Source organism: Aptenodytes forsteri, unplaced genomic scaffold, assembly GCF_000699145.1.
Source record: "Aptenodytes forsteri isolate BGI_AS27 unplaced genomic scaffold, ASM69914v1 Scaffold278, whole genome shotgun sequence".
Classification (NCBI taxonomy): domain Eukaryota; kingdom Metazoa; phylum Chordata; class Aves; order Sphenisciformes; family Spheniscidae; genus Aptenodytes; species Aptenodytes forsteri.
This window is the reverse complement of record NW_008795907.1, coordinates 3,500,664-3,527,013: the sequence shown is the minus strand read 5'-3', so window position 1 is coordinate 3,527,013 and position 26,350 is coordinate 3,500,664. Positions and strand designations below refer to the sequence as shown.

General features: G+C 44.0%; 1 protein-coding gene across 1 annotated transcript in view; it reads left to right on the top strand.

The window, feature by feature from the left end:
- Window positions 1-23,427, top strand: part of DGKD (diacylglycerol kinase delta) — a 48,804-nt gene extending 25,377 nt beyond the window's left edge. Inside the window, exons 9-29 of the mRNA XM_009284301.2 lie at window positions 206-314; window positions 1,093-1,232; window positions 1,982-2,066; window positions 2,628-2,722; window positions 2,822-2,921; window positions 3,073-3,346; window positions 5,223-5,384; window positions 6,168-6,296; window positions 7,285-7,381; window positions 8,302-8,412; window positions 9,173-9,269; window positions 10,000-10,107; window positions 10,727-10,840; window positions 11,251-11,385; window positions 14,293-14,444; window positions 15,251-15,362; window positions 15,529-15,621; window positions 15,993-16,112; window positions 16,452-16,569; window positions 17,819-17,949; window positions 19,117-23,427. Of these exons, the coding sequence (XP_009282576.1) occupies window positions 206-314; window positions 1,093-1,232; window positions 1,982-2,066; window positions 2,628-2,722; window positions 2,822-2,921; window positions 3,073-3,346; window positions 5,223-5,384; window positions 6,168-6,296; window positions 7,285-7,381; window positions 8,302-8,412; window positions 9,173-9,269; window positions 10,000-10,107; window positions 10,727-10,840; window positions 11,251-11,385; window positions 14,293-14,444; window positions 15,251-15,362; window positions 15,529-15,621; window positions 15,993-16,112; window positions 16,452-16,569; window positions 17,819-17,949; window positions 19,117-19,206 (2,572 nt within the window). The 3' untranslated portion in view covers window positions 19,207-23,427. The remainder of the gene's footprint in view (window positions 1-205; window positions 315-1,092; window positions 1,233-1,981; window positions 2,067-2,627; window positions 2,723-2,821; window positions 2,922-3,072; window positions 3,347-5,222; window positions 5,385-6,167; window positions 6,297-7,284; window positions 7,382-8,301; window positions 8,413-9,172; window positions 9,270-9,999; window positions 10,108-10,726; window positions 10,841-11,250; window positions 11,386-14,292; window positions 14,445-15,250; window positions 15,363-15,528; window positions 15,622-15,992; window positions 16,113-16,451; window positions 16,570-17,818; window positions 17,950-19,116) is intronic.
- Window positions 23,428-26,350: the final 2,923 nt, after the last annotated feature.

The window sequence follows — 26,350 nt, the reverse complement described above, 5'->3', positions numbered from 1 at the left end:
AAATTGCTTAGCTGAATTTATAATTCCTTATTCATAATCATTTTAATTCATCTGTAATCTGACAGTGGCCTGTATTCACTGTGAAATCAGAGCCTACTTTAAGCAAATCTGCCATGTTTATTACCTAGATTGGAATTGTTTATCATTTCTTTCTATAACAGCTGACTGTTCTTCTCTCTTGCTTTTTTCTTTCCCTTCTCCATAGTTTACGCTTATTCCAGAAATTTGACACTTTCCGGATTCTAGTTTGCGGTGGGGACGGAAGTGTTGGCTGGGTTCTCTCCGAAATTGATAGCCTCAATCTTCACAAGCAGGTACCTGCCCAACGAGTTTGGTTGGATGAAAGAATGAAGGAATAACAGCAGCATGGGTTGAAGAGGACTTTCTTTGATCATACAGATGTAGTTTGCCCCAAGACTGAAGCCACTGGAAGCTTACCACAGCAGTGTTCTTGCAGTAGTTTTCTGCAAGAAGCAGTACCAGACTAATTCATTATTCCTATCTCCATTGCTCTGCCACAAATCCCTCTTACAAGATCCAGCTTTTGGAGTAGCTCTGAGTTACTCCTGCTCCATTGCCAGCAGAGACTTATACTCAGAAAGGGCTGCAGTTAGAAAACTGGGAGTTCCACAAGGGTAGTGCTCCTCATCTATTCCCTTTAACTCTCGTGGTGTTGTTTCTGAGTCCTGGGATAGACAGAAACTTCATTGGAGTAGAGGTATCATACGTTGTTTAATTTGTTTCCATTTTGTCTTGGAGATGTCTATGCTAATTTTACAGAAAAAGCAATAGCACCACCTGATGGTTAAATAAATACATCTGTAGAAGGGGTTACTTTTAGTAAGGTGCTCCTCGAGATGGTAGCTGTAATACACTCCTCTCTCAATTAACAGCTTAAAAGCAGAGGAAATTTTTCCTTACTTGTATGCTCTTCTGGCTGTTTTCCCCATCGAATTACTTTCTCCTCCCCCTGGGAATAGCTGTTTCTCAATGACTGGTCTGTATAAGGAATCAGTCATGTTACTTGTGGCTGTTTGTGGCTTGTGTTTTCCCATTTGAATATCAGGTTTCGTTTCCTTTTCTCTAATGCAGTGCCAGCTGGGAGTGCTGCCCTTGGGAACAGGGAACGACCTTGCCCGTGTGTTAGGCTGGGGGTCTGCTTGTGATGATGATACCCAGCTCCCGCAGATCCTGGAGAAGCTGGAGAGGGCCAGTACCAAAATGCTGGACAGGTGAGTAACCATCACTAGCATCCTCCCCTGCTCAAGAGTTGTGTGAAAATACCGTTCCAGGAGAACTGGGCAGTTCTTGATTCTCTACCCAGCTGCTGGACTTCTTACTAATGCCAGTTAATGTTTTTTCTTTGATAATCCTCTGACACCCTTTAGCAACAAAAGGTAGTCTCGCTTTCTACGTCACTGCTGCAGAATAGTAATGAGTGAAATTGTCTCATGTCCAGTGTTCTCTCTTGTGTTCCAGAGTTCTCATCAATTGAATTGACAGCCTTACAGTCGTGATTTATTTTTTTAAGCTATTTTTTTGCTGGGTAAATTTGAACCAATTTATCTTGAGTTTGGCTTATAAATGAAAGCTGAATGCAGAAACGGACATCTTTACCCCTAGTATTGATAACACCTATATATCTTTGTATATTTAAAAATGCTTCTTGTCTTTAGAGTTGCATCTTGGCATCTGTTACGTTGAATCAAGTAATGCCCATAGAGTTTCTGTGAGAGAGGGAAGAAGTACAGAGAAGGTCGGTCCTTGTGCTGTAGGATACTTGTTTATAGTGTCATCCCTTCCTCTTTCCCCAGTTCAGCCCCTCTGCAGTTCCATTGCAACCCTGTGGCTTCTTTACATCAGTCATGCCCCTGCCAAAGTGCAGTTTGTTCTGCTTGAGGTTCTAACCTGTTATGTCCTTTGGATAAAGGAGGAAATCATCTGCCTTGTAGTGACAGCTATGATGTCTCCTTTTCAACAGGTGGAGCATCATGGTGTATGAAACCAAACTCCCTCGCCAGGCCTCCACTTCCACAGTCACTGAAGATTTCAGTGAGGATTCTGAGGTACTGCATGAGATGCAGAGGGCAGGGGACTGGGAGCAATGGCCTCAGAACAGACAAGATAGAAGGCAGTGGTTGAGTTCAAATGGAGCAGGCCTGAGCTATGACTTGGGTGAAGCAGGAGCTACAAAGATCCTGGGTCTTTAAGTCAATGAAGTATTACGGAGAAGGATGGAGGTTGGGTTACCAGCATCAACAACCATAATGGGGAATGGGAGGAAAATGCTTTGGAACAGGACTGAGAGGAAATGATCGGCTTTTATCTGCTGTTGTTGAAATTGTGGAAAGCTGCATAGTAATCATAAGAACTGTAAAAACCCAATTTTAGATCCATAGTTAATCAGAGACTCCAAGAACTGCACTGCTGATGATTTCTGGGTTCATAATTAGTTTCTTCATCAGAATCAGATCTTCAGTGGGTAAATGAGCCCTGGACCACAGAACTTTTCCAGGGCAAAAAGAACCTGTAGAATGATAGGTACTCTCTGGGGAGCCAGGGTTACACAGCATATGTTGCAATGTTGGGAAGCAGCACCCCAGTGACTTGTTTCTGACTGTCACCAGGTGCAGAAGATTCTCTTCTATGAAGACTCTGTGGCGGCTCATTTGTCCAAAATTTTGACTTCTGACCAACACTCGGTGGTCATCTCCTCAGCCAAGTGAGTACTTACAGGACAACTGCTCTAAGTGAAAGTTGCACCATGAAAATCCTGAGACAATCCTTGCATGACTTTGTTTTCACTACCTTCTTTGTCTAGGGTGCTTTGTGAGACAGTGAAGGATTTTGTGGCTCGAGTAGGGAAAGCCTATGAGAAGGCAACAGAAAGCTCAGAGGAATCAGAGGTCATGGCCAGGAAGGTAAAATTGGAAAAATTGTTTGGGTTTCTACTTCTGAAGTGGAAAACTGCTCTGTTTTCAGAGAACTAGGACAGCAGCAGTTCAGCAAGCACTAAAAGAATGAGCTACCCAGCCTACTGTTAGTTCTACTCAACTGTTCTTCGCCTTGTAGTGCTCTGTCCTGAAGGAGAAGCTGGACTCATTGCTGAAGACACTGAATGATGAATCTCAAGCATCTTCATCTCTGCCAAACCCTCCTCCGACGATTGCAGAGGAAACCGAAGATGGTGATGGGTCAGGCAGTGCTTGTGATTCTTCTAGTGACCGATCAGTAGGCTCGTCATGTACTGCACGGCCCCAGATATTTCGCCCCCGAGAACAGCTCATGTTGAGAGCCAACAGCTTGAAAAAAGCCATTCGTCAGATAATAGAGCATGCAGAAAAAGGTAACCTGTTAGGAGTCCTTCTTGTGACTTGTTACAAGCTCTTGAGAAGTATAAATTTCCTTTATTCCAGAGGGGAGTAGGGTTCTTTATTAAAAACAGCTTTCCTGAGCTAGAGAAGCTATTCAGTAAGCCTGGCTATTTAGTTTCAGTATCACCTCTGCCAAGCCCACCTGTTTGAAACATTGCTTGGTAAATGAGCCTGAAGTTCAAGGTATGTTCTCTCCCATAGGGCTGGTTTAGGAAGTTACTACCTTCCCACACTCTGTTCATTTGTGTTTCCTGTCTGTCCCCACCCATACCACAATTGTGTCAGCGTAACTGTTTGTGTGGCCTTGCTGTAAAACAGATCTGAAAATACTTGGGAAGAAAGTATTTTAAGTATTTTAACTTGGATTGTTTCAGAAATCTCTTTATAGTACAGCCCAGCAAAACAGGGCAGTGGTACAACTGCAAGAGAGGGAAGGAACTTCTTAAACTAGCTTTGTCACTGGGAAAATGTTATAATACTGCACCTTGATGCAAATCAATTCTGTTCTGATATAACTTCCTGGACAGGTGACCCTCTTCTCCACATCTTGACCCTTATCTCTCTCCAGCCACTCACACCCATAGCTCAAAGTTTCATTTCCTTCGAAAGGCGTCAGTCTCCCAGATGTTAGTCATAAACTCAGTGGTTTAACTTAGACCAAAGGAAGTACTTAACAGCTTATTACTGGAGATAAAAGCATTGAAGTTGCAGATGTGACGTCCATGCACACCTAAATGTGCATTATTGAACAACTATGTAGTCGGTTACAAATCATTGCAATGTTGCTTGGATTTCCAGCACTGCAATATTGCATACAACCTATCCTGAAGGCAAAGTTATACCAGATGATGGAAGTTGAGCAGCCTGCTTCTGGTGAAGTAGAGGTCTTGACCTCACTGCTGCCCCACTTTGCTGCTGCTTACCTTATGCCAATTTGCTGTTTGTTGGAGTTCTTTTGGAGCCCAACCAATTTGCTTAAACCAGCAAGAAGAGTTTATATTTCTGCTGAGCTAGTGGGTTGGATTGCCTTGTGGGTAGTTTTGATGAACTCCAGAGTCAGTGCAAGGGAGGGGAAGAGACTGAAAGAAGAGGGGCTCGTCCCCCTGCAGAGGCAGTGAGCTGGTAGATCATCTCAGGGATGTTCACAGAGCTGTGCCCTGTGAGGGGCTGCTGGGGAGGAAGGCCTATTGATTACATGCAAAGGAAGTTTTGATTTCTTTAGGCAACATGCTAGCATTTAATTCTTACCAGCTCTTGGGCAAACTCCAGTTACGTTTCAAATGTATTTGTTCAACTTCTCCAAACTGGTTTTCTTCTTCCAAAGTATGTAATCTAATTATTTCCTTTGTTTGTATTGTTTTTTACCAACTGCTATTTTCTTCCTCCTGATTATATGTGTCTAAGTGCCTTTTTCAAGTGGCTTATCCTATTGCCCCAGTACAGATTAAGCAAACAGAAAATTCATTAAATTTATCATTTAATGTCCATCCGGTTAGAATTTCTGGCAACATCTAAATGCAAATAAATGGAAGCCCATCACCTCTAGCACAGTTTGCAGCTCAGGAAGCCTGAGTACCTGTAGCATTAAAGGTGGACACTTCTATTTAGAGCCTCACTGTTAAAGAGCTCAGCAAAGAAAACAGGAGGCTAAGCCAGCCCAGTTCCAAAAGCTCTCCAGAGCAGAGCTTAGTTGAGACAAATGATATAGGAAAGCTTTTTGTTATTCCTTTTCTTTCCTTTAAGGAATCAGGGTCTTTAGTGTTCCATCCTATTGTTATTTACATCAGTGGGAGGTGTTCCTTGCTAGACGAGCTGTGAGGCACTCACCTACTTTCTTTCTCCTTACAGCTGTAGATGAGCAGAATGCCCAGACCCAGGAGCAAGAGGGCTTCCTCCTTAGTCTCTCAGCCTCTGAAGAGGGCAAGGAGCTGAGGAACGAGGATAAAATCTCCCTGCAATCATCACACAGCAGCAGCTATGGAGTGTCCAAAGGGAGGAGCCAGCGGAAAGGTATTGTTCCGGGGCTGCCACCATGCAGATCTTGCGTGCGAATTACGATTCTGTTAGCTGTAAAAAGTGAGGAAGGTGTTATGTATATTACCTTCCAAGTTCTGTTTTTCTGTAATTTGTGAATGATTGCTCTTCAGATGCCAGGCCTTGCTTGTTTCTATGCTCTAGCTTGTGCATCATACACCCCACTTTTCGCTATGTCTCTGATGGCTGGTCCATGATCTTAGCATAGGGAGCCTAGGATTCAGAAGTTTTCTTGCACCTTAGCCAGTAATCTGGGTTCTCTTGGCTTTCAGTGCTTGCACAAGGACGGTCTTGAGCATTTTTCGTGTCATCTACCTGATAACATTTCCCTGTAAGCCCCTGCCATCCTCTGCAGATGACAGAGAGCAGAAGCCAGTTTGCTTTAATAACTCTGTTATGTGAGTAATTTGTTAGAGATCCCTGATCACTGCAAATATATTTGGAACTTACCTGAGTATTTATTGGGAGCCAAATACCCTGTCTGTTGTGCTGCTGCCACCAGCTTTTTCTCATCTCCATTTCTAATATTTGCATGTGGCATTTTGGTACCTCCAGTCTGTGAGGTTTTCTGACTGCACATATGCCACATCTCTGTCTCTTAATGACTGGTTCTGTCAACTCCTTGTTTTATGGTGGCTAGAGTGTTTTGCTGTTGAGTGATTCTCAGCCCAATCTTGCTGCTTGGGCTGTGCTGCTGTGTGCTTGTCTGAATCACAGCGTTATGTTTGTCAATAGCCATGTTTGTGTTGTGTTTTACAGCATCCAAGTCTCCTTGCGAAAGACTAATAAACAAAGGAAGCTTGTCACTGGGCAGCTCTGCATCTCTTCCTCCCCAGACAGGAAACCGGGACAACTTGCCAATGCTGAACACAAAAATCCTCTACCCGAGTAAGTGTAACACCCACAACTTCTCATTGAGACAGCCAACTGGAGTATGGGTGACAGCAACACAGGTTGCAGTCTCCACATGAAAACATGAAATTGTCCTGCCTGATGTCCTTTTGTGCAGTGTCCACTTGGAGAGAAATCCTTTTTTGGATAACTTTCCACTAGGGCTGAAAAGTGGAGACTTGGAGGGAGCTGTAATAGTTTCCAGTTTGTAGCTGAGACCTAGACACAGATTTTTATTAACACTGTGCAGTGGCAGAATTTAGATACCAATTACAAGGAGATACTGAGCTCAAAGTAACCTTGAGAAGGCTGGTAGGATGCTGCTGAGAGAGGTTTCTGAAGAGTGGCAGCCATAGACTGGGAGCAGCATGCCTTTCACGTGAAGGCTGAAGTCACTGGAGGTGCACAGACCCAGCAGAATTCCCACCTCCCACATCTTGTGTAGCAACTTCTGCCCATCACCATGGTGCTGTCCTTCCACCTCTTCCCCCAAATTACTTGTTCAAATTGTTTCTTCTGGAAGCAGGTAATTTCCTTTCTCTCTGACAAAGCTACTGTTTGTGGGTTGCCAGCTAATAATTTAAGAAGCAGGAGGCAGTAATTCTTGAGCAACTTGGAGAATAACTTCAGTCCTACTCCTCTCTCTCACTCATTGAAGCAAGGATGTTGCATGTCTCACCCTGGAACAAAAAAGCTACTGCAGTGAATACACTCCTATTTCCCATTTCCATCTGTCTGTACAACTGTGCTGCTGGCCTTAGGTGATACCCTGTCAGTCAAAAACCCTGCAGGCAGCCCCAGAAACCCTTCTTCTTATTGAGAGAGCTAAGCCTTCTGGAGTCAAAGAAAGCACTGTTGCTATTTGCTTTTCACGGTGAATGATGAGTTAACATATTCTGCCCTGTCATCTTGTCTCCAAGATTGAAGTTACCTGTTTTCTACTTATTATTAATCACACTCTTCCCTGTGGTCAATTTTCCTACAGATATCCGTGCTGGCATGTCTGGTTCTTTGCCTGGGAGCTCTGTCATCAGCCGATTGTTGATCCATGCTGATCCCTTTAACTCTGAGCCTGAAAATCTGTGAGTATGCCCAGGAGGTTGAAGGGAGGGAGTGGGCATTTCCAAATGGACCTCAGCAGAGAAGCAGATTAGTTTATAGAGCTAAATAGTGGACTGCAGCAGCCCAGAGTTATGTAAATGAATTCATATGCTGGGTGCCAGTGAGGATCAGCTTATGTAGTTATACATGCAGTGACACATCTAACTCACGGTGGAAGATTTTTAGGTTTTAGGTGAGAATGAAATCTACATCAGTCTTCTCCCTGCACTCAGAGATGACTCTGGCTTCCAGTTAGTAGACAGTAACCTGTGGGGGAATCACTACCCTTACAGCATGGAGGCCCGAGAAAGGTCATGGGCAGGCCACAACAGGGGAGGCAGTTGGGAAATGTGATGTGAAGACTTTCTCAGACTATTTCTGCTAAAACGTTTAACAGTGAAAATCCAGTGATACAGACTTTAAGGTTTTTTCATGGGGTTCAGTGCCCCTGAGATGGGTAGCTGACACTTTCGAGCACATTTGTCAAGCTCTCTGTAGGTAACACCTAATATGTGTGTGTGTGTATATATTTAAAAAAGCAATTAGCATTGTTAATGTGATCACACCAGTGACCAGCAACATAGTCTTTTGTAAATGAAGTGTAGGCTTCTGAGTATGTTTCTGTGGCAAGGGGAGAATTACTCTGCAAATCTTGCGGCTGTGAAGTCTTATGGACAGAGGCTGCAGGCCAGGGACCTCCACTCAATAGCCACTTTTATGGTATTCCTTGTGGGTTTTAGGCAGTTCCCATCAGTGCTTATCAGAGCATCTTGGCATACAGCCCCCTTGTTCTTCACCTTTTTATGCAAGAGAATTAAGAGGTGGCCAGAGGGGGCACGTGAGATCTATACCAAATGGTACACGGACTTAGAAATGGGAGTTTTGTTCTTTTGTTTGGCAGTGAATGTTACACAGAGAAGTGTGTCATGAATAATTACTTTGGAATTGGACTGGATGCAAAGATTTCTTTGGACTTCAACAACAAGCGTGATGAGCACCCAGAGAAATGCAGGTGGGTTTGGCTTTGGCTGACCTTTGGCTACTGCCAGAAGTGACTGAAACCACTTAATGTGTCTGTGTGGTTTTGAAGCCAACTGTGCACAAGTGTGCTGAATAGGTATATTGTTAATCTTGTCTGCATAATCCTCCTTCAAGGCTTGAAATCATGATGGAGGAGATTAGCTACTAATTTATTACTGATTCATTATGCTGTTGTGGCTAGTATAAGATCTTTGAGTAGCTACGTCGGTGTGGATTTAGTGCATTGGTTCTATTTATTTCATGATCTCACTCAAGATTTTTCTCCTGGGCTTGCTATTTAGCTATAAGAGAATCACATCTCAGCTCTAAATGCTACGGAGGGCTTGATCCTAACTTAATACAAACTACAGGTTTTGGCCTTTTGAATACCTGGGCAACTACAGGATGCTTTGTGTAGCCTGGGATTGGTACATTTGCTATACTTGAGCTAATACTGGAAAACGCTGTTGATGTCCTGGTGTACAAGACTGACGAGTTCTGTGCCAGGGGAATCTGTGTATGTTTCTGGTAATGTGTGTTACTCAGTCATACTCAATTCGTACCTGACATTTATTTAAAGGGGGGTAGTTTCCTAGCACAAGCAATGACCATTTTGAGCGCTTGACCCTTTTGGAAGCAAAGCACCTTTGTGTTGTAGGACATAGGAGGTACCATTTCAATGTGGGGGTTTTTTTCCAAGTGGAAAGGTAAATGCTTATGCTAACTTTTTCTCTTTTGATTTGCCCCCTTAGAAGTCGCACTAAAAACATGATGTGGTATGGAGTATTGGGGACCAAGGAGCTGCTACACAGAACATATAAAAACCTGGAGCAGAAAGTCCTGCTGGAGGTAAGTAGTTAGCATGCCCTTCTGTTGCTAAAACTAGGATGCCTAATTGCACCTCTTTCGGACCCTTTGACTTTGGCGTGGTGATTCTGCTTGGTGATGTTAGGGTGTTTCCCTTGCCTGCCTGATACAATGTACTTGCTGTATCTCACCCTGAGCTAGCTAAAAGTGGCTTTTCCTGATTCTGGAAGATAACTTGTATTCTCAGCCTGTAAAGGAAGAGTCATCCTGCTGGAAAGTATTAGCTGTCCCCAACTCAGTATTCAGCATAGATAAGATTGTTATGTTATATGTGGTATCTCATGTGAACACATCATTTTAGATAGCAGGTGCAGTGGAAAGCTCTTAATTTAACTACACTGTACAGCATAAACAGGTAGCTTGCAGGAGGAGACCCTCATCACAGCAGACTGTGTAGGTGTTTCAGCAATTTTATTCCCCTTTCTGGACGAATAAAGCAAGAGGCTTTGCCAAGCCTCTCAGGTGTGCCCTATTCCTGTTTGGGGAAAAGAAGCAACAGTATCTCTAAAATCCATGTCTGCCAGAGGAGAGGTGGTTCATGAGACATGAATGGATATGTTCTACTCTGCTATGCCAAGAATAAACTGGAAGAAACCTGAATTAATTTATTACTTAGCCGTACAGGCTGTTTTCTGTTCTTAGAGCATGTGCTCTGGCAGGAGGGGCTGTCTACTGCTGTGCTGAGAGTAATGTTACCTTCTTTTCTGTGCAGTGCGATGGGAGGCCAATCCCTTTGCCCAGTCTCCAGGGAATTGCCGTACTTAACATTCCCAGCTATGCAGGAGGCACCAACTTCTGGGGGGGAACCAAGGAAGATGATGTGAGTATTCTCTAAGGCAATCCAGGAAGTGTTTTGCTTACTGTTGCTTTTGAAGTCATAGCCCCTGAGAATAGTGCTTGGAAGAAAAGGGCAAGGGGCCTGTCTGCATGTACTTTCTCTGTGAAGTGGATATGATACTGAAATCCAATCTTCAGCAGCTTTGCACTCAAGCAGTCTGTAGTGATTCAGAAAAAAAAGAACAGATGCTGTCCTGCGCATTTGGACTTCCAGGAAGTGCTTTAGATTGACCTTCTCCCCTCAGACTGCCAGAGAAGTAAAGTCCCTTGAAGGCAAAGGGAGTTAGATCCAGTCAGAAACATGGTATTATCTGAGATGAAAAAGTGCCTCCTCTCATAAGAATAATTATTGCCTTGTGGCCTACAGCCTTTGTGTTTGAATTATACTTTAGCTGCCATTGGAAGCACAGGGGGAATATCAAGGCTCCTTTTTCTCCCTCCTAGCTCACTGCAAATGTTCACCTTCTAGCCTCGTTAATTTTATACAGATTAAAAAGCACAATTGAAAGCCGACCCCCAAATCTTCACCAACAGGGGGTAAAGGAAACCTCTCCAACAGAACTGTATGTCAACTGAATTCTCTCTCCCTTGTATCTGGCTAGACATTTACAGCCCCCTCCTTTGATGACAAGATTTTGGAGGTGGTAGCAGTGTTTGGTAGCATGCAGATGGCAGTGTCACGAGTGATAAACCTACAGCATCACCGGATTGCACAGGTATTAGTTGCTTTTGTGAGCTCTTCTTGCCTCCCTCATCTCCAGTTTGTGATGTTTATGCCAATTTCAGTCATTAAGCCCTCCTTTGTGCTCTCCCTTGTCCATGGAAAGAGCAGCCACCAGGGCTGAAAATTAGCATGTCCAGGGGCAATTTGGGCATGGAATTGTTTGCTAGTGTTCATTGTGGTAGGACTTAGACCAGCAATTCAAATACAGATTTGTTGTCCAAAGACAAAGCAAATGGTCCCTGCCGCACAAGGGTGAGGTGTGCCCTGCCACCCAGGCACAATGTGCCTCTAGTAGCACCAAAGCTACAGTACCTGGGGAAGTGCTTTTGAAAGAAAGAGAATGTCTCATGCTTTTGGAAAACCAACATTTTAGAGCTTCTCTGATGCAATTACTTCTTGCAGTGTCGGACAGTGAAGATAGCAATCCTGGGAGAGGAGGGAGTTCCTGTGCAAGTGGATGGAGAAGCCTGGATCCAGCCTCCGGGTTACATTTGGATTGTTCATAAGAACAGAGCACAGACCCTCACTCGAGACAGGGTAAGAGCAGCCTTGCATACACTATGTAGTACACATGTTTCGATGTCACATACTCCTGCAGAGCATGGCAATGGCCACACATGAAAGCATATGTTTATGAATGCAAGAAGCATATTTTGCTACATACCATAAAACTTTTTGGAAAGAACATGATTAAACTTGCATTCACCACTTGGGAAATCACATAAATAAGGTTGTTTATGCAAGCTTATTTTGCTTCCTTTTCTAGGTGCCTTGTGACAGCATTTCTTAACACACTTGCATGCTGTTTTTCCCACAGGATGCCTGCCTCACTGAGTGCTGCAGATTTAGATTCAGCTGTTCAATATTTTAATTTCTCATTATTGTTCAATATGTGGGTTATACCTCGTTGACGAAGTAAAGCAGTGTCTTATGCCTTGTTCAGCAGTGTGTGTCTGTCTCATCTCATAATTTTCAAATACATCTGATGAGTACCAGCACATAAGGAAGCATTCTTGCTGTTTTACTGTATTACTGAATGGTGGTAAGCCAAAGGAAAGGATAAAGGCCTTGCTGTGGCACAAACAGGCTTTATGGTTCCTCCCAATTCTGTAACTGTCCATGCATGAACAGTTTGGTTGATAGCAGCTCTCAATACTTTACAGCATAACGCCCCTTTACCCAGCTTCCAGAGCAAATCGAAGTCTTCTGCAAAGGACTCACCTGCTGAATAACAAGAAAAGAGAGAACAACCAAGAGGAAAAAGGGAAAGCAGCCTCATACAGGCCTTAGGCACATTACCTGACAGGAAGTTACAAGTATGATGGTATGGAAAGAAAGCAAAGGTGGGCGTACAAAGCCCCTGTCATGATAGGACAGGGCAATATCCAAGACCCCTTGAGCTGGGAGAGAACAGTGGGTATTGATCACAGAATCATAGAATGGTTTGGGTTGGAAGGGACCTTTAAAGGTCATCTAGTCCAACCCCCTTGCAATGAGCAGGGACATCTTCAGCTAGATCGGGTTGCTCAGAGCCCCATCCAATCTGACCTTGAACGTTTCCAGGGATGGGGTATCTACAACCTCTCTGGGCAACCTGTGTCAGTGTTTCACCACCCTCAGCGTAAAAAATTTCTTCCTTCTATCTAGTCTGAATCTACCCTCTTTTAGTTTAAAACCATTACCCCTTGTCCTATCACCCCTTGATGCGAATGTTGTGGAGAGGAGGAGACAGGAATAATGCGCACAGTCTTTCCTGGAGGGTAAGAGAGCTTCTGCAGTGTCACACTGAGACTTGGAGCGGGAGTGACTGAAGGAGATAGCACAGAGAACAAGGAGGAACAGGATTCCCGCTGTAAAGGTGGGAGGGAGAAAAGGAGAGGCAACCTACATGTGGGTATGTTGGGAAAGGTGGGGTGAAGCACAAGAGGCAGGATACAGAAGTCCCTAGTGAGTGTGCTGTGTGTGTTGGGCCATCTGAAGCCATGGCTGTGATTGTGCCATCCCACTCCTCATTGCCTGCAAACCCGGTTTTGCAGACATGGAATTGCCACTGAGGAAAGAGGTTCAAGTTTTGCAGAGCAACAGTCAGCTTTTGTCTTGACTGTGGGCTTATCCTTATTTTTCCTGCTGTCCTTTTGATCATTGTTGCACACCCCTTCCTTCACAGAGCAAATCTGTCCTACGCAGTAGATGAAGTGAGGTTCTCTCTTCACATGTGTGATCCTGTACCTATGGTAGCATTTTGCAAATGTGATTTGGGATATTTAGTTTCCTGAACTGAAGATGGAAGAACTCAAATTCCCTCATGTGGCCTCATCTGGACCACTGAAGAGTCATCAGCAAGGATGAGATCAGCAGATAGCTTGCACTGAGCTGACAGAGCCTGGTTTTGTCCTGTATGAGGAGCAGTAGGGGAAGGGAATGCTTTACCACAGGGCTTCACAGGTATTTGCAGACGCAGGAGAATGGCGTGTCCCCGGAACACTGGGTTGTCCCCAAAGGCAGTTGTGTTCTAGTGGACACTGGCTTTCCTGCTCCATCCGTCTCCTCTCTCTACACTTAGTCCTGTGCTCCTTACTTAGTCTGTACTCATCTTGTTTGACTTCCCAGGCCCAGGATCCATGACTACCATTTTCTTCCCCTTTCCCATCCACCCATCACACTCAATCTCCTTTCCTTTTCTGGCTCCCCAAATGCTGATTTTTTTTTTCCATGAAAGCTTCACACCCCTACTTGTTATTCTCATCTTCTCTGAATTATTCTTCCTACTTCAGTCTTCCCCTCCTATAGTCCCTTCTCTTGTCTAACCTTCTCTCTTGCCATTTCTTGTGCTCATTGATCCATCTCTCCTTGCCCCGAGGCTCTTCGTTTCAGTTTTCATTCTCACCATATCCAATTTTGATCCTTCTGCATTGGATCTGTTTTACTTCATCCTGTACTGCTAGCTGATGCCAGCAGGGATATCGGTACGGGTGCAAGTGGGACAGGTCCTAGCTCTGAGTTCAGCTGCTTGTCCCACCAACTACTGGGGAAGCCCAGTTTACTTTCAGATAAGGAGGAGCCTTTGACATTTTTAATTTCCAGCTCTGAGATGTCACTTGAAGAGGTGTGCAGTAATACTGAAGTGTAGAGACGATACATTTTACTTACAGAAAAGGCTGCCACCAGTAGGGAATTGGTGGATTTTGCTAGTCTGGCCCTGAGAATTGGCCTAGTAATTTTGACTAAAACTAGGTTTAAGCAAAAATTAAGCCAAGGCAAGCATGTGACATGGAAAACTTCAGCCCAGACAGCTAGTTAGCAAAGTTATAAGCAGCTGAACAACTGGGTCCTGCAATGAAAAGTGTCTATACCAGATTTACATGTTTTACAGACATAGGCACAGCCATTGTTTTTTATAGGAGCTTTATAAGGTATCTTATAGTTTGCCTGCTGTGTTTTTAGGCATTTGAGAGCACCCTGAAGTCCTGGGAGGACAAACAGAAGTGTGAGTTGTCCCGACCCTCCTCTTTCTCTCTGCAACCAGAGATCATGTCCGAAGAAGAATCCACCCAGATCATCCATTTTGGTCAAGCTGCAGGTGCTCTGATCCACAGGTGGGATTCAGTTTGGTTTTGGTGAATAGAGCCCTCCTTTGGTGCCTCAAGTTCTTGTCCTACTCCCTGTTCCTGGAGATGTTTCTGTTCACTCTTGTCTTCCTCAGTGCTGGTCCATGTCACTGGGGGTAACATCCATTCATTATGCACTGTCCCAGCTGCATGAGGACTGAAGTCAAATAAACTTTCTTAATTTACATTCTGAACAAAATATTCTGAACAAGAAATGTTACTTTTATGAGCAAACATGGATCCTTTAATCCTGAAAGAACCTATTATCTTTGAATATCAATTATTTTTATCAGAAATGAAGTAAAGGCCTCTCTAGGAGCTCAGATGACAAGTTGGGTTCTTATAATCCTGATGCCCAGCAGAGATTTCTGGAAGAAGCCACAGTATGCTCACCTGCTCATCCTTTACTCAGACATTCAGCTCCTTGGTCTGGGCATCTGAGAGAAAATTCCCAGAGTCACATCAGAGGAGTGTTAATTAAACTGCCATCTGTGCAGCTGCCTTTCACATCACTATGGCCATACTAAAATGTCTAGGTTGTATTTCAAATTGATCCCAACTTGTGTGCAGAATTGAATATGCACCGGGAGTTGTGCATGTGAAATCTGCCTTGCTTTGCCTATGCATGCTCACTATAGCAGGGAGAATTGCCCTGCTTTGCCAGAGGCTGGCATGCCGCTCCCATGCTTTATCCCTGCTCTTGTCACTCAGATGGGTATTAAAAGGAGATACCCAGTCAGAAAAGTTCTCCTGCTTTGAGCATATGCTGATGCAATCTGTAATTCTCTCTTTAGCATTCGGGAAATAGCCCAGTCCTGTCAGGACATGGAACAGGAGCTTGCCCATGCTGTCAATGCCAGCTCCAAGTCTATGGACAAAGTCTACGCTAAATCCAAGTCTACAGAGGTACTTCACTCACTTGGCATCTCCCATTTTGTCCTTGTTCCATACCTCTTGGTTTTCCTTTCTGATTGACCATAAGTAGGCCTTGCTCGTCTGAGACTTCTTCCTTTTGACTGCTCAGACCTCTGCATTTCCAGGCTTAATTTGCGCATGAATTGCTTCCCGGCAGGGTCTGAACTGCAGCCTTGTTGTAGAGATGGTGAATAATGTCAAAGCCCTACATAATGAGACAGAGCTGCTGCTGGCGGGCAAGATGGCACTGGTAAGAAGCACAAAGCAGGAGTAAAGCAGCCTCTCACTTTCTCCCCTTTCCCTACTGTTGTCTTAGCAAGCAACATTTTGCTGGTCTTGGTCTTCTGTGTCTTTGTAACAAGTCAGTTTAAATGTTATCATGGAGGACTTAGGATGCTGTTACTACATAGGCATGATGAGCATTCAAGCTAGCTTGCGCAGAGTTGGGAGCTCAAAAAAGATGAAAATCATTAACTTGGTAACATCTGGGCAGAGTGCCTGCTATGCACTTCCTTTTAAAAGGAGGAACTGCTTTGTTAGCTAGGAATTTCAAGGCAAGGGCCTGGCTGTGTGTTCCACTATATGGCTTTTAACTCTGCTTTGTTTCCGTTTCTGATCCAGCAATTAGATCCTCCACAGAAGGAGCAGCTCCAAGCAGCCCTGGCAGACATGGACCTCCAGCTGAGGAAACTAGCAGACATCCCTTGGCTATGGCAGCTTATGGAGCCCTGCGATGAGGAGGTGAGGAGAACCAAGGCTATATTTCCCTAGCTGTTCTCTTTTTCACTAGTTGGCTGTGAGTGTTTGACTTCCTGTGAATATACAACTGATGTGAGAAAAAAATCATTAAGAAGGAAACTTGACTCCCTACGGCTAAAGAAAGTAATTTCCTGCTAAGGTCCCTTGCCTGACATGGGATCAACTTTCTCTGTTTCCTTTCCAATCTTGATCAGAATGAGTTTAGAAATTTTTTTCCTCTCTTTCAAGGTCATGGAGCTGAGCTTGACAGTACTTGTTGCTCTTGGTCTGTTCCAATCAATTTATGACTGTTTGCCTGATTTCCCCTTTTTGTTCTTACAGAACCAGATGCTGGATTATTCTAAACGTAGCCGCAGTGGCAAATTCCGGCTGGTGACCAAGTTTAAAAAGGAGAAGAACAACAAAAATAAGGAGACTCATAGTAGCATGGGATTGCCGGGTACCAAGTCTGCTCATTCATTGTGTCTCTTTTGTCACATCAGTGATCACACCACTACCTGTTCTCTGTCTGTTTCCTCTCATGTTCTCTCCTTTTTCTGTTTCAAGTGCATCTGCCTTTTCTTAGAGGTCTAGTCTGTCTTTTTCATGTGGCAAAGTAGCTTATTGCTCCGTTCTGTCTAAGTCAGGATCCCCCAGTACCACATAAATATTCCTGAGCAGAAACAGGAGGTACCCTCTGAAGAATTCTGCCTACATCCAGACATTTTCAGGGATATTTTAGGGGGTGCTTAGTGAAGTGAATTTGAGGATTTTGGCATTTTAGGTATCAAAACGACTGTGGGGCCCAAGTCCGCATATCTCCAGTCTTTTCACTGCTAATTCTCTGTGATACAGTTAATGATGTTTTTCTCACTGATTCACCCTCAGGCTTTAATCAAGTTTCATGTCTAATTGGCTGGGGATCAGCATCACCACAGGTGCACCCTGACCTTTAATCCTACTAGTCAGTAGATAAAAACTAGCCATGAATCAACAAATTGCCATTCAAGACACTTTCTCTCCAGTTGGGTTAGTTGATTTTTGGTTTATACTCTCCTTATGAAGACTTTCTTCTAAAATTCAGAAGTAATACCTGTTCTGTGGGCTTCTGGGTCCTGTCCTCTGCCATGGAGTTGTGGGTACAGTCTCCTCCTGTCTGACAGGCTGGTGCTCATTCTTTGCCTCCCAGAACTTGGGAACTTTATTATTCTCTTATTTAGAGGCTGTGCAAGAAGGTGGAAGTCTAAACTCTTCCTCTCTCCCTGAGACTTGGGGGAGAAAGGTTGCCATTTTGTTTACTGAGCACAAGTGCTTGTACATAATAGCAAACTAACCTGTGCTTGATTCTTCGTGATTTATTTTATGAATCTGTTGTTTTATAAGCAGAGGAATATCAATGAACTTAGTCTTCTTAAACATGGGGGTAAACTTTAAAAAGCATATCCAATCCCATCAAAACAACCATGCACTTCCTCCTGGCTTTACTGCAGCTAGCCTCTGCTTAAGAGAACACCTCTTACCTTTCTCTGCCCTACCTCCTTTGTTTGAGACTGTAGGTCGTGCTGCCAGTCCTTGCCCTCCCCTTGGTTTGAGGCTGTGGTACTGCTTGCCCTCCTTCTCTGGCACTGAGTGCTGATGGTGTCCTCATCTCTCACTGTCTTCTGGGATTCTGGGTACTCAATGCACTCCTGCTTTTCCATCTCTAACAGTTCACCTCTGGGGAACGGAGGAGGTTGCGGCCTGGCTTGAGCATCTCAGTCTTTGTGAGTATAAGGATATCTTCATCCGGCATGACGTCCGGGGCTCTGAGCTCCTGCACCTCGAACGGAGAGACCTCAAGGTACTTTCATGGTCGTCTCATGAGAAATGGCCAGCTGCATCTGCATGACCTTCTGTGCTGAATGTGCTTGGAAGTGGTCTGCCCGCTGTTCATTCCACGTGCCTTGGCAAGATGAACAGGTTCATTGTGGCCTCGTTTTATTTTCTCAGCATTTCAGGTCACCTGATTTTTAATAGCAGGGAGGTAGAACAGCTAGTTGAGGGACCAGCTGTCCAGTTCTGCCACAGCTTCCTGGAGGTGTAATACAGTCCAGCACACAGATTGCAGGTAGTGTTCTTGAGAGTCTCTGATTTTAATGACGGAATGGAAGTTTTCAACTTCTCTGCTCCTGTACCATCTTTGCACAACATGCTATGATTAGGAAAATTTGGTTCTTATGTTGTAGTCTCTGGACAAATAGATCATCGCACTTCTTTGTTACAAGAAAAAAGTCATTGTGGTCTTTGATGAGGCTGCTAGATGGAGAGAATCTTTTTAAATAGTGCTTAGTAACCACATTACACAACTTTGCATCTCCTCACCAGGACATGCTTTCCCTACAGAGAAAAATTGAAAGTGGTGGTTCTTTGCATGTGCAAGAGACTTGTGTCATCATTCTGGTGACTTGCATATAGCAGAAAAATACTTTGTTGTAAAGTAGTGCATGGCATTTGTTGAATGCCCCTTGGATCTTCATTCGTGATTTTGACCATCTTCCTGTTCTGAGGTTTGCTGTAATCTGTGTAGCTGATTCCTCTGCATGCCATCCAGCTACAGCCTGTGTTTTGTTGCATGGTACCCAAGTGTACACATTTATTTGATGTGACCAGTGATGGGTTGGTTCTTCCTGCATGTTTTGGCTACTAGCTTAGGTCCTTGAGATCTGTATGCTCTTTCTGTTCTCTTGCTTTGGCCTTTAACAGTCAAAGCAATTTGCATTTCTGGCTAATGGTCTGCAGTTGTTTCTCTCCATTGCTCTATGCCTGCTCTGTGTTCATTACCCTGTCATGCTCTGATAGCTTTTTGACACGTGGTTTGAGGTTCCATATGTAACCATCAGGTTTGTAATCTTTCTGGTTGGTTTCCTCCTCTCTTTGTAACTGGCTGACTAGTTTGTAACCATTGCTTGGCCACCTGGAATTTTCCCCCTGCCTTTCTCCTAAGGTAAGGTTTTCTCTTTTCTTCCAGGACCTGGGTGTGACCAAAGTGGGTCACATGAAGAGGATACTGCACGGGATCAAGGAGCTGAGCCGGAGTACTCCTGCCAGCGAGGTTTAGCCTCTGTTTTCACAGCCTGTGTCTACCATTCCCCCTAACTGCACAGCAGTCACCTCACAGAGCAGATGTGCTCACAACTGTCTCTACTGAACAGCCAAATTGTAGCTGTTCAGAGCTCATATCAACCAAGCATGGTGCTACCTTTTTTCATGTGGGGTACAGCTGCATCCAGTCGAGAGGCACCTTATCTGCGGTCAGGCAGAGCCTCCCGGAAGAAAACTCACTTGCTGTTTGAAGAACCATGTCCTCCAACGTGGGAAGTTCTGGTTCTAGTGACAGTGCAGGACTCCTGAGAATTGCAACACAGCTACCTTTACTGGATAACTTCATCACAGTAGAATTATTCAGGGCAAAAGATATATTGGCCAGTCTTAGTTCAGGAGCATCTGACAGTCTTTTCAGACCCAAAACTTTCCCACTCATCTGTCTGTCACACCTGTATCTTAGAGCATTTAAGTGGGACAAAGCTTGTCCTTGTGTCTTACTAATCCCTTTTTAATGCACCTATAGTTGCATGTGATTTGCATTAGAAATTCAAAGCCAGTACAAACCTCTTGCCGATGAATACCCAGTGATTCTCACACTGACTTATGCCTTGCAACAAACAATGCATGTGGTTCAAACAGCGGTTCGCACCAGCTTGCGGGGTCTTCCGCAGGGCCTGGCTCTCCTCTTCCAGCCAGTGGCAATGGTACAACCTTTAGGTTTTCAGGCATCACAAACAATTGTTCAGAAATTCCTGACAGTAAGAAAAGACAAAATTCTGGAGAGCCAAAAGATTACAGGAGATCAGCTCTGACATTCCCCCTTCTGAATTCATCTTCAGGAGACCAAATGAAAGGGAGAGGAACGCTAACTAGCTGTTAGGGCTGTGTGAGAAATGTAATGTAATGGAGTGAGATATGGAACAATTTGCTCCATCTTGGTGGGGGGAGCAGCATGACTGGCAATGGCCAGGAGCAGCTTCCTGCCCATTTAGTGCCACCTTCATGGCCACAGACAACAGAGCTGTTTCTTTACTTCAACTTGCAGTGCAGAAAACTATTTCTGTCACAAAAGATATGATTTATCTGTAGTACTTGGCATCTTTTCACCTGTCCTGGATCTAGTGGCTTTTCCACCTTGCTCCTCTCTCTTGCTGCCTTGCTCCTTCACTGCAAGGTGGATACCAAAAGACTAGGGTGGCTCAGTCCTCCTAGGTTGTACCCCTGAGAGAGATATTGTGTGCTGTCAAACATCAGGGCTCCTGTAAGAGCACTGAGAGAAGGAGGATTGTTACTGAGCAGATGAGCATCGTAATGAAAATTGGAGTATGTTGGTAAATTGCTTTTGGTACCACCAGCAGTGGAGCATGGAAAAATTAGTGCCTCTGAATCAGAGTTCCTAGACGGCCTTCAAATTTCCACTGTATTGCCTGACCCCAATCGGGTAACTGTTAAAGCCCGAAGACCAGCATGCATAGCTATATTGCCATGTTTATCACTGCAAAGGGAATTCAGGAACATTCAGTTCCATAAAGCTGGAGAGACAGCAGGAATTTTTAATTACTTTGTGGTTTTGTATGTATTTATTTTTTTTATTATTACAGAGTGACACCTGTCTGGCTATGGCTGCAGACAGAAAAATGGCCACATACACAGTGGCTTAAAAGATAATTTCCTGAGGACATCGTTGTTCTTTGTTATTTGTAAGGATTTTATCAAATTGACATCAGCTCTCTAGTGTAAAAACAGTCAGTCAAGTTATTTTATGTAAAGACTTGTCAGATTAAAAAGGTTACGGCTGATTTCATGCTGGGCAAACTCCATTGCATTCTTCACGATTTCACCAAGTATTCTGACTCTCCCTATCTGTTTTTAACTAGTTGTCATTCACCCCACATGTCTTCACTCAGCCTACCGAGTAACAGGGTTTGCTCATGAGAAGTTAACAGAAGACTAAACATGCTTAATCCAGCTAACAATGTTTCTGTTATAAATACTGTGGGGACTGAGCAAGAAATATGTTCAGCTTTGCCCTGAATTTGTTTCTCCTATCTGTACATGGGCAATTGCTTCCATAGCCATGCTTTTTCTTTATCAGTACAGCCCCCCCTCACTGTATTGAATTCCTGAGGTGTCAGATGAGTAAGAATTGAAGGCATACTGTATTTTCCCACTTGCTTGTTGAGGCACAGAGCAGCATCTGCATGAGAATGAGGAGAAACTTCCACTAAGGATTGCTCCAGGACACAGCCATCCTCGCTGGTGACAGTAAGGTGCAGTCTGCTGCCTGTCCCCAGGAGTGTGCGTGGTTAGGACATTCATGTGCCTGCCCAGGAGAGCGCAGCAGGGAGCACAAGACAGGTGATAACTCTGGAGAAGAGGTGACATCTGTGTTTGTTCCTGTACGTGGTGAAGGAGCTGTTCTTCCTGTGAAGTTTCTCCAGGCAACTTCATGGTTAAAGGTGCATAAACAATATGCACTTGCCTTGCTTGCGAAATTCCTGGGGGATTAAATTCTTGCCTCAATAGAAACAGCTCCTCTCTACTCTTCCTGCTCAGAGTAACAGGGGAATCCAAAGAATTTCTAGATTCAGGCATGTTCCTTGATTCTTGCCATATCTGTAGAGGCCTGACGGCCATTAGCCATCTGCTATGAGTGATGATGCCTGCACAGACCAATCTTTGTTTCTTTCACTTTTATGATCTGTCGTGTTGATGGGTTCAGATCCTTTTTCTGTATGTGCACATTTTATCAAAGGGTTCATAGCCAGTATATTCCTCTCTGTTGCTTATCAGAGGTGGGGAGGGAGTTCTACCTTCTTTTAAGAGCTAGAAAATGGGATCCATATTTAACTTGCGTGCCTTTGAATATGTATTAAGGTTTGTATCTAACAAAAGGGTTGTAGCTCTACATCACTGGGAATAATGCAGATTTCTGTTGCAGAGATTTTGTGAATAGATGAGGACAATTTGTGTCAAACATCAGTGAGAGCTATCTGCAAAGTAGGGAGCCAGGCTGAACTTCTGGCTACATTATTCTGAGTTCCTCTTCGGGCATCTGATAATTTTTTGTGGGAGAGAAACTCAGGAAAGACAATTAGATAGTAAAAAAATCTGCTGCTTTGCCAAAAAAGAGACTCTCCTGCAGTCTCAAGTAAAACACCAGCTTGAGAGAAGCTAGAACTGTACATATCGCACATATGTTTAGTCTCAAAAAATGCTACTCATGTGAAAGCTGTGTGGCACCTTCTGTTTATCATCCCTCACCCTTGGCAGTGATGCTGGGGCAGTGTCTGCAGTGAGCTGGGCATACGGTTTCTTCTGCTAGGAAGAGGTTTCAGTACATTATCTCACATTCTGGCACTGCCCTGGATATTTAACTTTAATGGCAGATTCTGGGGAATAACGTACCCTGTGTTGTGATGTTTCAGTTCAGTGGGAGTGCATGCAATGGAGACTCGAGGGAGGTTTGGCCCGTGAAGCAGCTATCAGCAGCATCCTGCTCTGGGCTACCTTCGGGAGGGCTGTTAGTGCTAATGCCGTCTTTCTGGTTTCGCTTGTGGTATCTCAGTGCTGAGAGCACGCGTCCCCCGCTGCGGCAGGAGTTGGCTCTTTGCAGCAGAGGGGAGGTGTGCCACTTGGTGCCTGGAGGTGTCGGCCTGGCTGGGCCGCACAAGAGCCAGGCACCCGGGAGCCTCCAGCTCTGCCAAGGCCTTCATTGCCAGTCTTGGGAGTGTTTCTGCACCCAAATCGTATGGAAAGCTTTGTTCATTGTTTTAGTATTATTTAAAAATGTGCATACTATCTATGTGATTTTAAAAAAAGACTGTTTACACGAAATATTTTGTATCTTAAGATGTGTGTACTGTAAAAAGAAAAAAAAAGGAAAGGATGAAAAATTATGGTTTTCTACAACCGTCAGCTGTGACTGCATGTCTATATCATCGTCCACCGACCATTGTTCCTCAGGGGTCTCCCCGCCATTCCTGTGATCCTGTCAAAAGCATAGGGAAGCAAGTGAATCCCTGCACAGTCTTGGGAAGAAGGTTTTGTGCCTTAAGAATGGGACCTGCTTCCCTCCTATTTATTGTGTTAATTTATACAGTGATTACCATGGAAATGTCTCTTGTATTTTTTTTGTACATAGTTTACTGTTGATTGTTGTAAATAAGTTTTTCTTGTATATGAAGTAAACAAATTTCTGAGCTTCCAGTAAAGATTCTCTGTTACTGATTTCATTGTGTGAGAGGGCCGCAGTGCCCATCTGGTGGGAACCAGCTAATAAAAAACTGTGCTGTGATAAAATGGCTTTATCCTGAGGTGCATCAGAAGTTCAGAGCCGTTCCGTAGAGGGGAGTGAAATGGTAAATGTGGTTGTTGTAGATTAGTTTTGTAGCATTTCCTTGTGTTGGTTTAATTGGCATGTAGTAGAAGACATCATGTAGTTTATTTTTTATTAGCTGTATCTCTGCAGTGAACAAAAGATGTTTTAAATATGGTGGTTCTACTGCTGCTCATCCTGATCATAGCTCCACTGTCTGCAAACCCACAGCTAGATGGGAAGACACTCTTAGAAACTCAGCAGGGTATTTGTTAGTTACCTCCATGTGCTTGCAGACCTCTCATCAGGTGGTGTGACCATGTCTTCCTGGTCATGGTGGTGCAGTACTCTGATGAGAGGGGAACAGTTGTTTCTTTACTCCGCTCGGGCCTCTGTGCATTCAGTTCATTGCAGGCAATATATACGGTAACTGGAATAAGTGAAAGTGCATTTACAAAAATGTGGGAGAAATTAATTTTCTCATGAAATGTAGAAATTGACTGCCATAAAATGACACCTGTAAACTTGAAACTAAAAGATTTAGAGATGTTTGGGTGAGCAGTCCATGGATCGGATTGTGATGAGCTTTCTCTTCCATCTGTACAGATTGATGTGTTTGTAAGGTGCTGACAAGAAACTGAGCAGATTAATTTAAACTGAGAGGATGGTCATAGAGTTCCATAGTACTGTTGCAAAGTAGATGGAAAGTAACTTATAATGGTCATGAATATTTTCTATGTGAAAAAGACCTTTGTACTTGATAGTTAAACTGAAGGAGTTACTTTGTCTTTGTGTGGAGGGAATAGTTTATGTGACAGGAACATAAGAAACTATAGTAATGTTATATACTGTTGCAAGATGAAAATGGTAAAATTGATCATTAAAATGTTAGTTACCTAGTCCTAGTAATACGGAGAAAAGAAAAATTATTGCATTTGCTCACACACATCCCCTGGACCTGCATGTCAGGTTCTGTGTTAAGTAGCCCTACAGAAAACATACAAAGAAAGCAGCAGCAGAGAGACAGAAGATACGCTTACTCCTCTGATACAGGTAATTCATTTTGGTCATCTTTTTATTTATGTGGCAGAAGCCAATAGCAAGAAACTCTTTGCCCCAGTCAGTGTATCATTACTGGGATATCAGACCTCCTGCTCAGGGCTGCCATCCTCTTGGTTTGATTGATAACTACTTAATGGATCTTGGGAGGGTGGAGTGGGTTGGGAGGGAGGTGTGCTGTAAAGATCTTGAAGTACCAATAAGGATTTTTTTTTTTTTAATGTATTCTGCTGCCGTTTCCCTTGTCCTAAGTGTTGTTGGGTTGGGGGGGGGTTATGTGTTTGTTTTTTTTAATACAGTGTAAAGCATCAGGAGAGTTGAGGAGAAGTCAAGGAGAACTGCTCCCACTGAATGGGCAGCACTGCAAACGAACAGGTTTAGAAGAAGCCCTGTCATTCCTTACCTGTAAAGCAGCTTCAGAGTCATAAGGTAAATTCCTTGTTTGGCTGCTGTGTGCCTGGTTGGGATGAATAACTGTGCACCCACCAGCTGGGCCTTGAGCAGCTTGAGATGTTTAATTCTCATGTGGGTGAAATGAAAAGGTTTTGAGACTGCAGAAGGTGACATTTCGTGTTAATAACAGCTAAAAGATACATGGCAGTTCTCTAGCAACTTCTGTCTGAAGAGTTCCAGCATTTTGCTGGCTTACCAAATGACCTGGAAGGTAGTAAGTCTTTGTCTTCACAAGAAAGGAAGAGGTGGGGGAGTTTGCATATGACCTAAAAGACACACCACCTCTGTTGACTTCAGGGTAAATTATGAGTCAGTTGTGGCCTATGGCTTTTCCTCAGGGAAGCAGGGAAGGGGACAACTTCAGGCCTCTTGTCCTTCTTTATGAGCAGGTTGGCTGATGGGCTGCGCTGCCAACGGGAGGAGTTGGAGCAAGTGGTAGGTCTCCCTTTTGTTAAAGGTTGTGCACAGCTGCAGCCTCAGGCAGGTGTGAGCAGATACCAACCAGGTAAGTAACAGGCTAGGAGGGACTGTCACGGGAGCAGCTTGCTCTCTGCACAGGTTGTCAAATTCCTCTTGCTCCCAGGCTGCAAACTGGATTCACAGCAGCACTTCCCAGCAGCCTGCTGAGGATGTGCTCTGAGCTGCCTCTCTACACATAGGCTCTCCACAGAGAGGTGTTTTTGCTTTCCTGGCAGCGTGTTCCTGTGCTCATGTGTGAGCTGTGCAAAACCTTGGCCTCCAAGGACCTTTTCTTTTTAAGAAGAGCAGCCCAAGGAGACTAATATTTCAGCTCGGTTTCCTAGGGAAGCAGGAGCTGTCTGATTTGTCTGGTGCTGTGTGTATCAGCCTGTCTTTCCCCTTTCAGTGCCTGTTTGGAACTTACGATCTCATTTCAGATGGTTCATGGGGAGAGATGGCTCACAGAACATTATGTTTCTACAAGTCTTGCAAGAAATCAGTACCCAGGATGAGAGAGACCTTGGTAGGGCTCTTGCGGGAGAGGCTCCAGTGTGCATATAGGAAGTAGGCTTAGTGCTTTGGTTGCTCACTGAATTATTCACATTTGGGCTTGTTACAAATTAAAAGCTGTTATGGTGAAGTAGGAAGAACTGATGGATGCAACACAAGATTGATTGCTGAAGAGCTGTGATTTTGAGGCCTTGTAGCTTTGTCGCCTCAGTTCCCCCCTCTATCAAAATCTACATCTGTCTACAATTAATTTATGGAAAATTATATTTTAAATTACAATTTCAATTTGGAAAAATTCGAGAGGAGTGATTCAGCACTCCTGGCTAAGAAGCTAAAGGCTGAGAACACATTTGAGAGT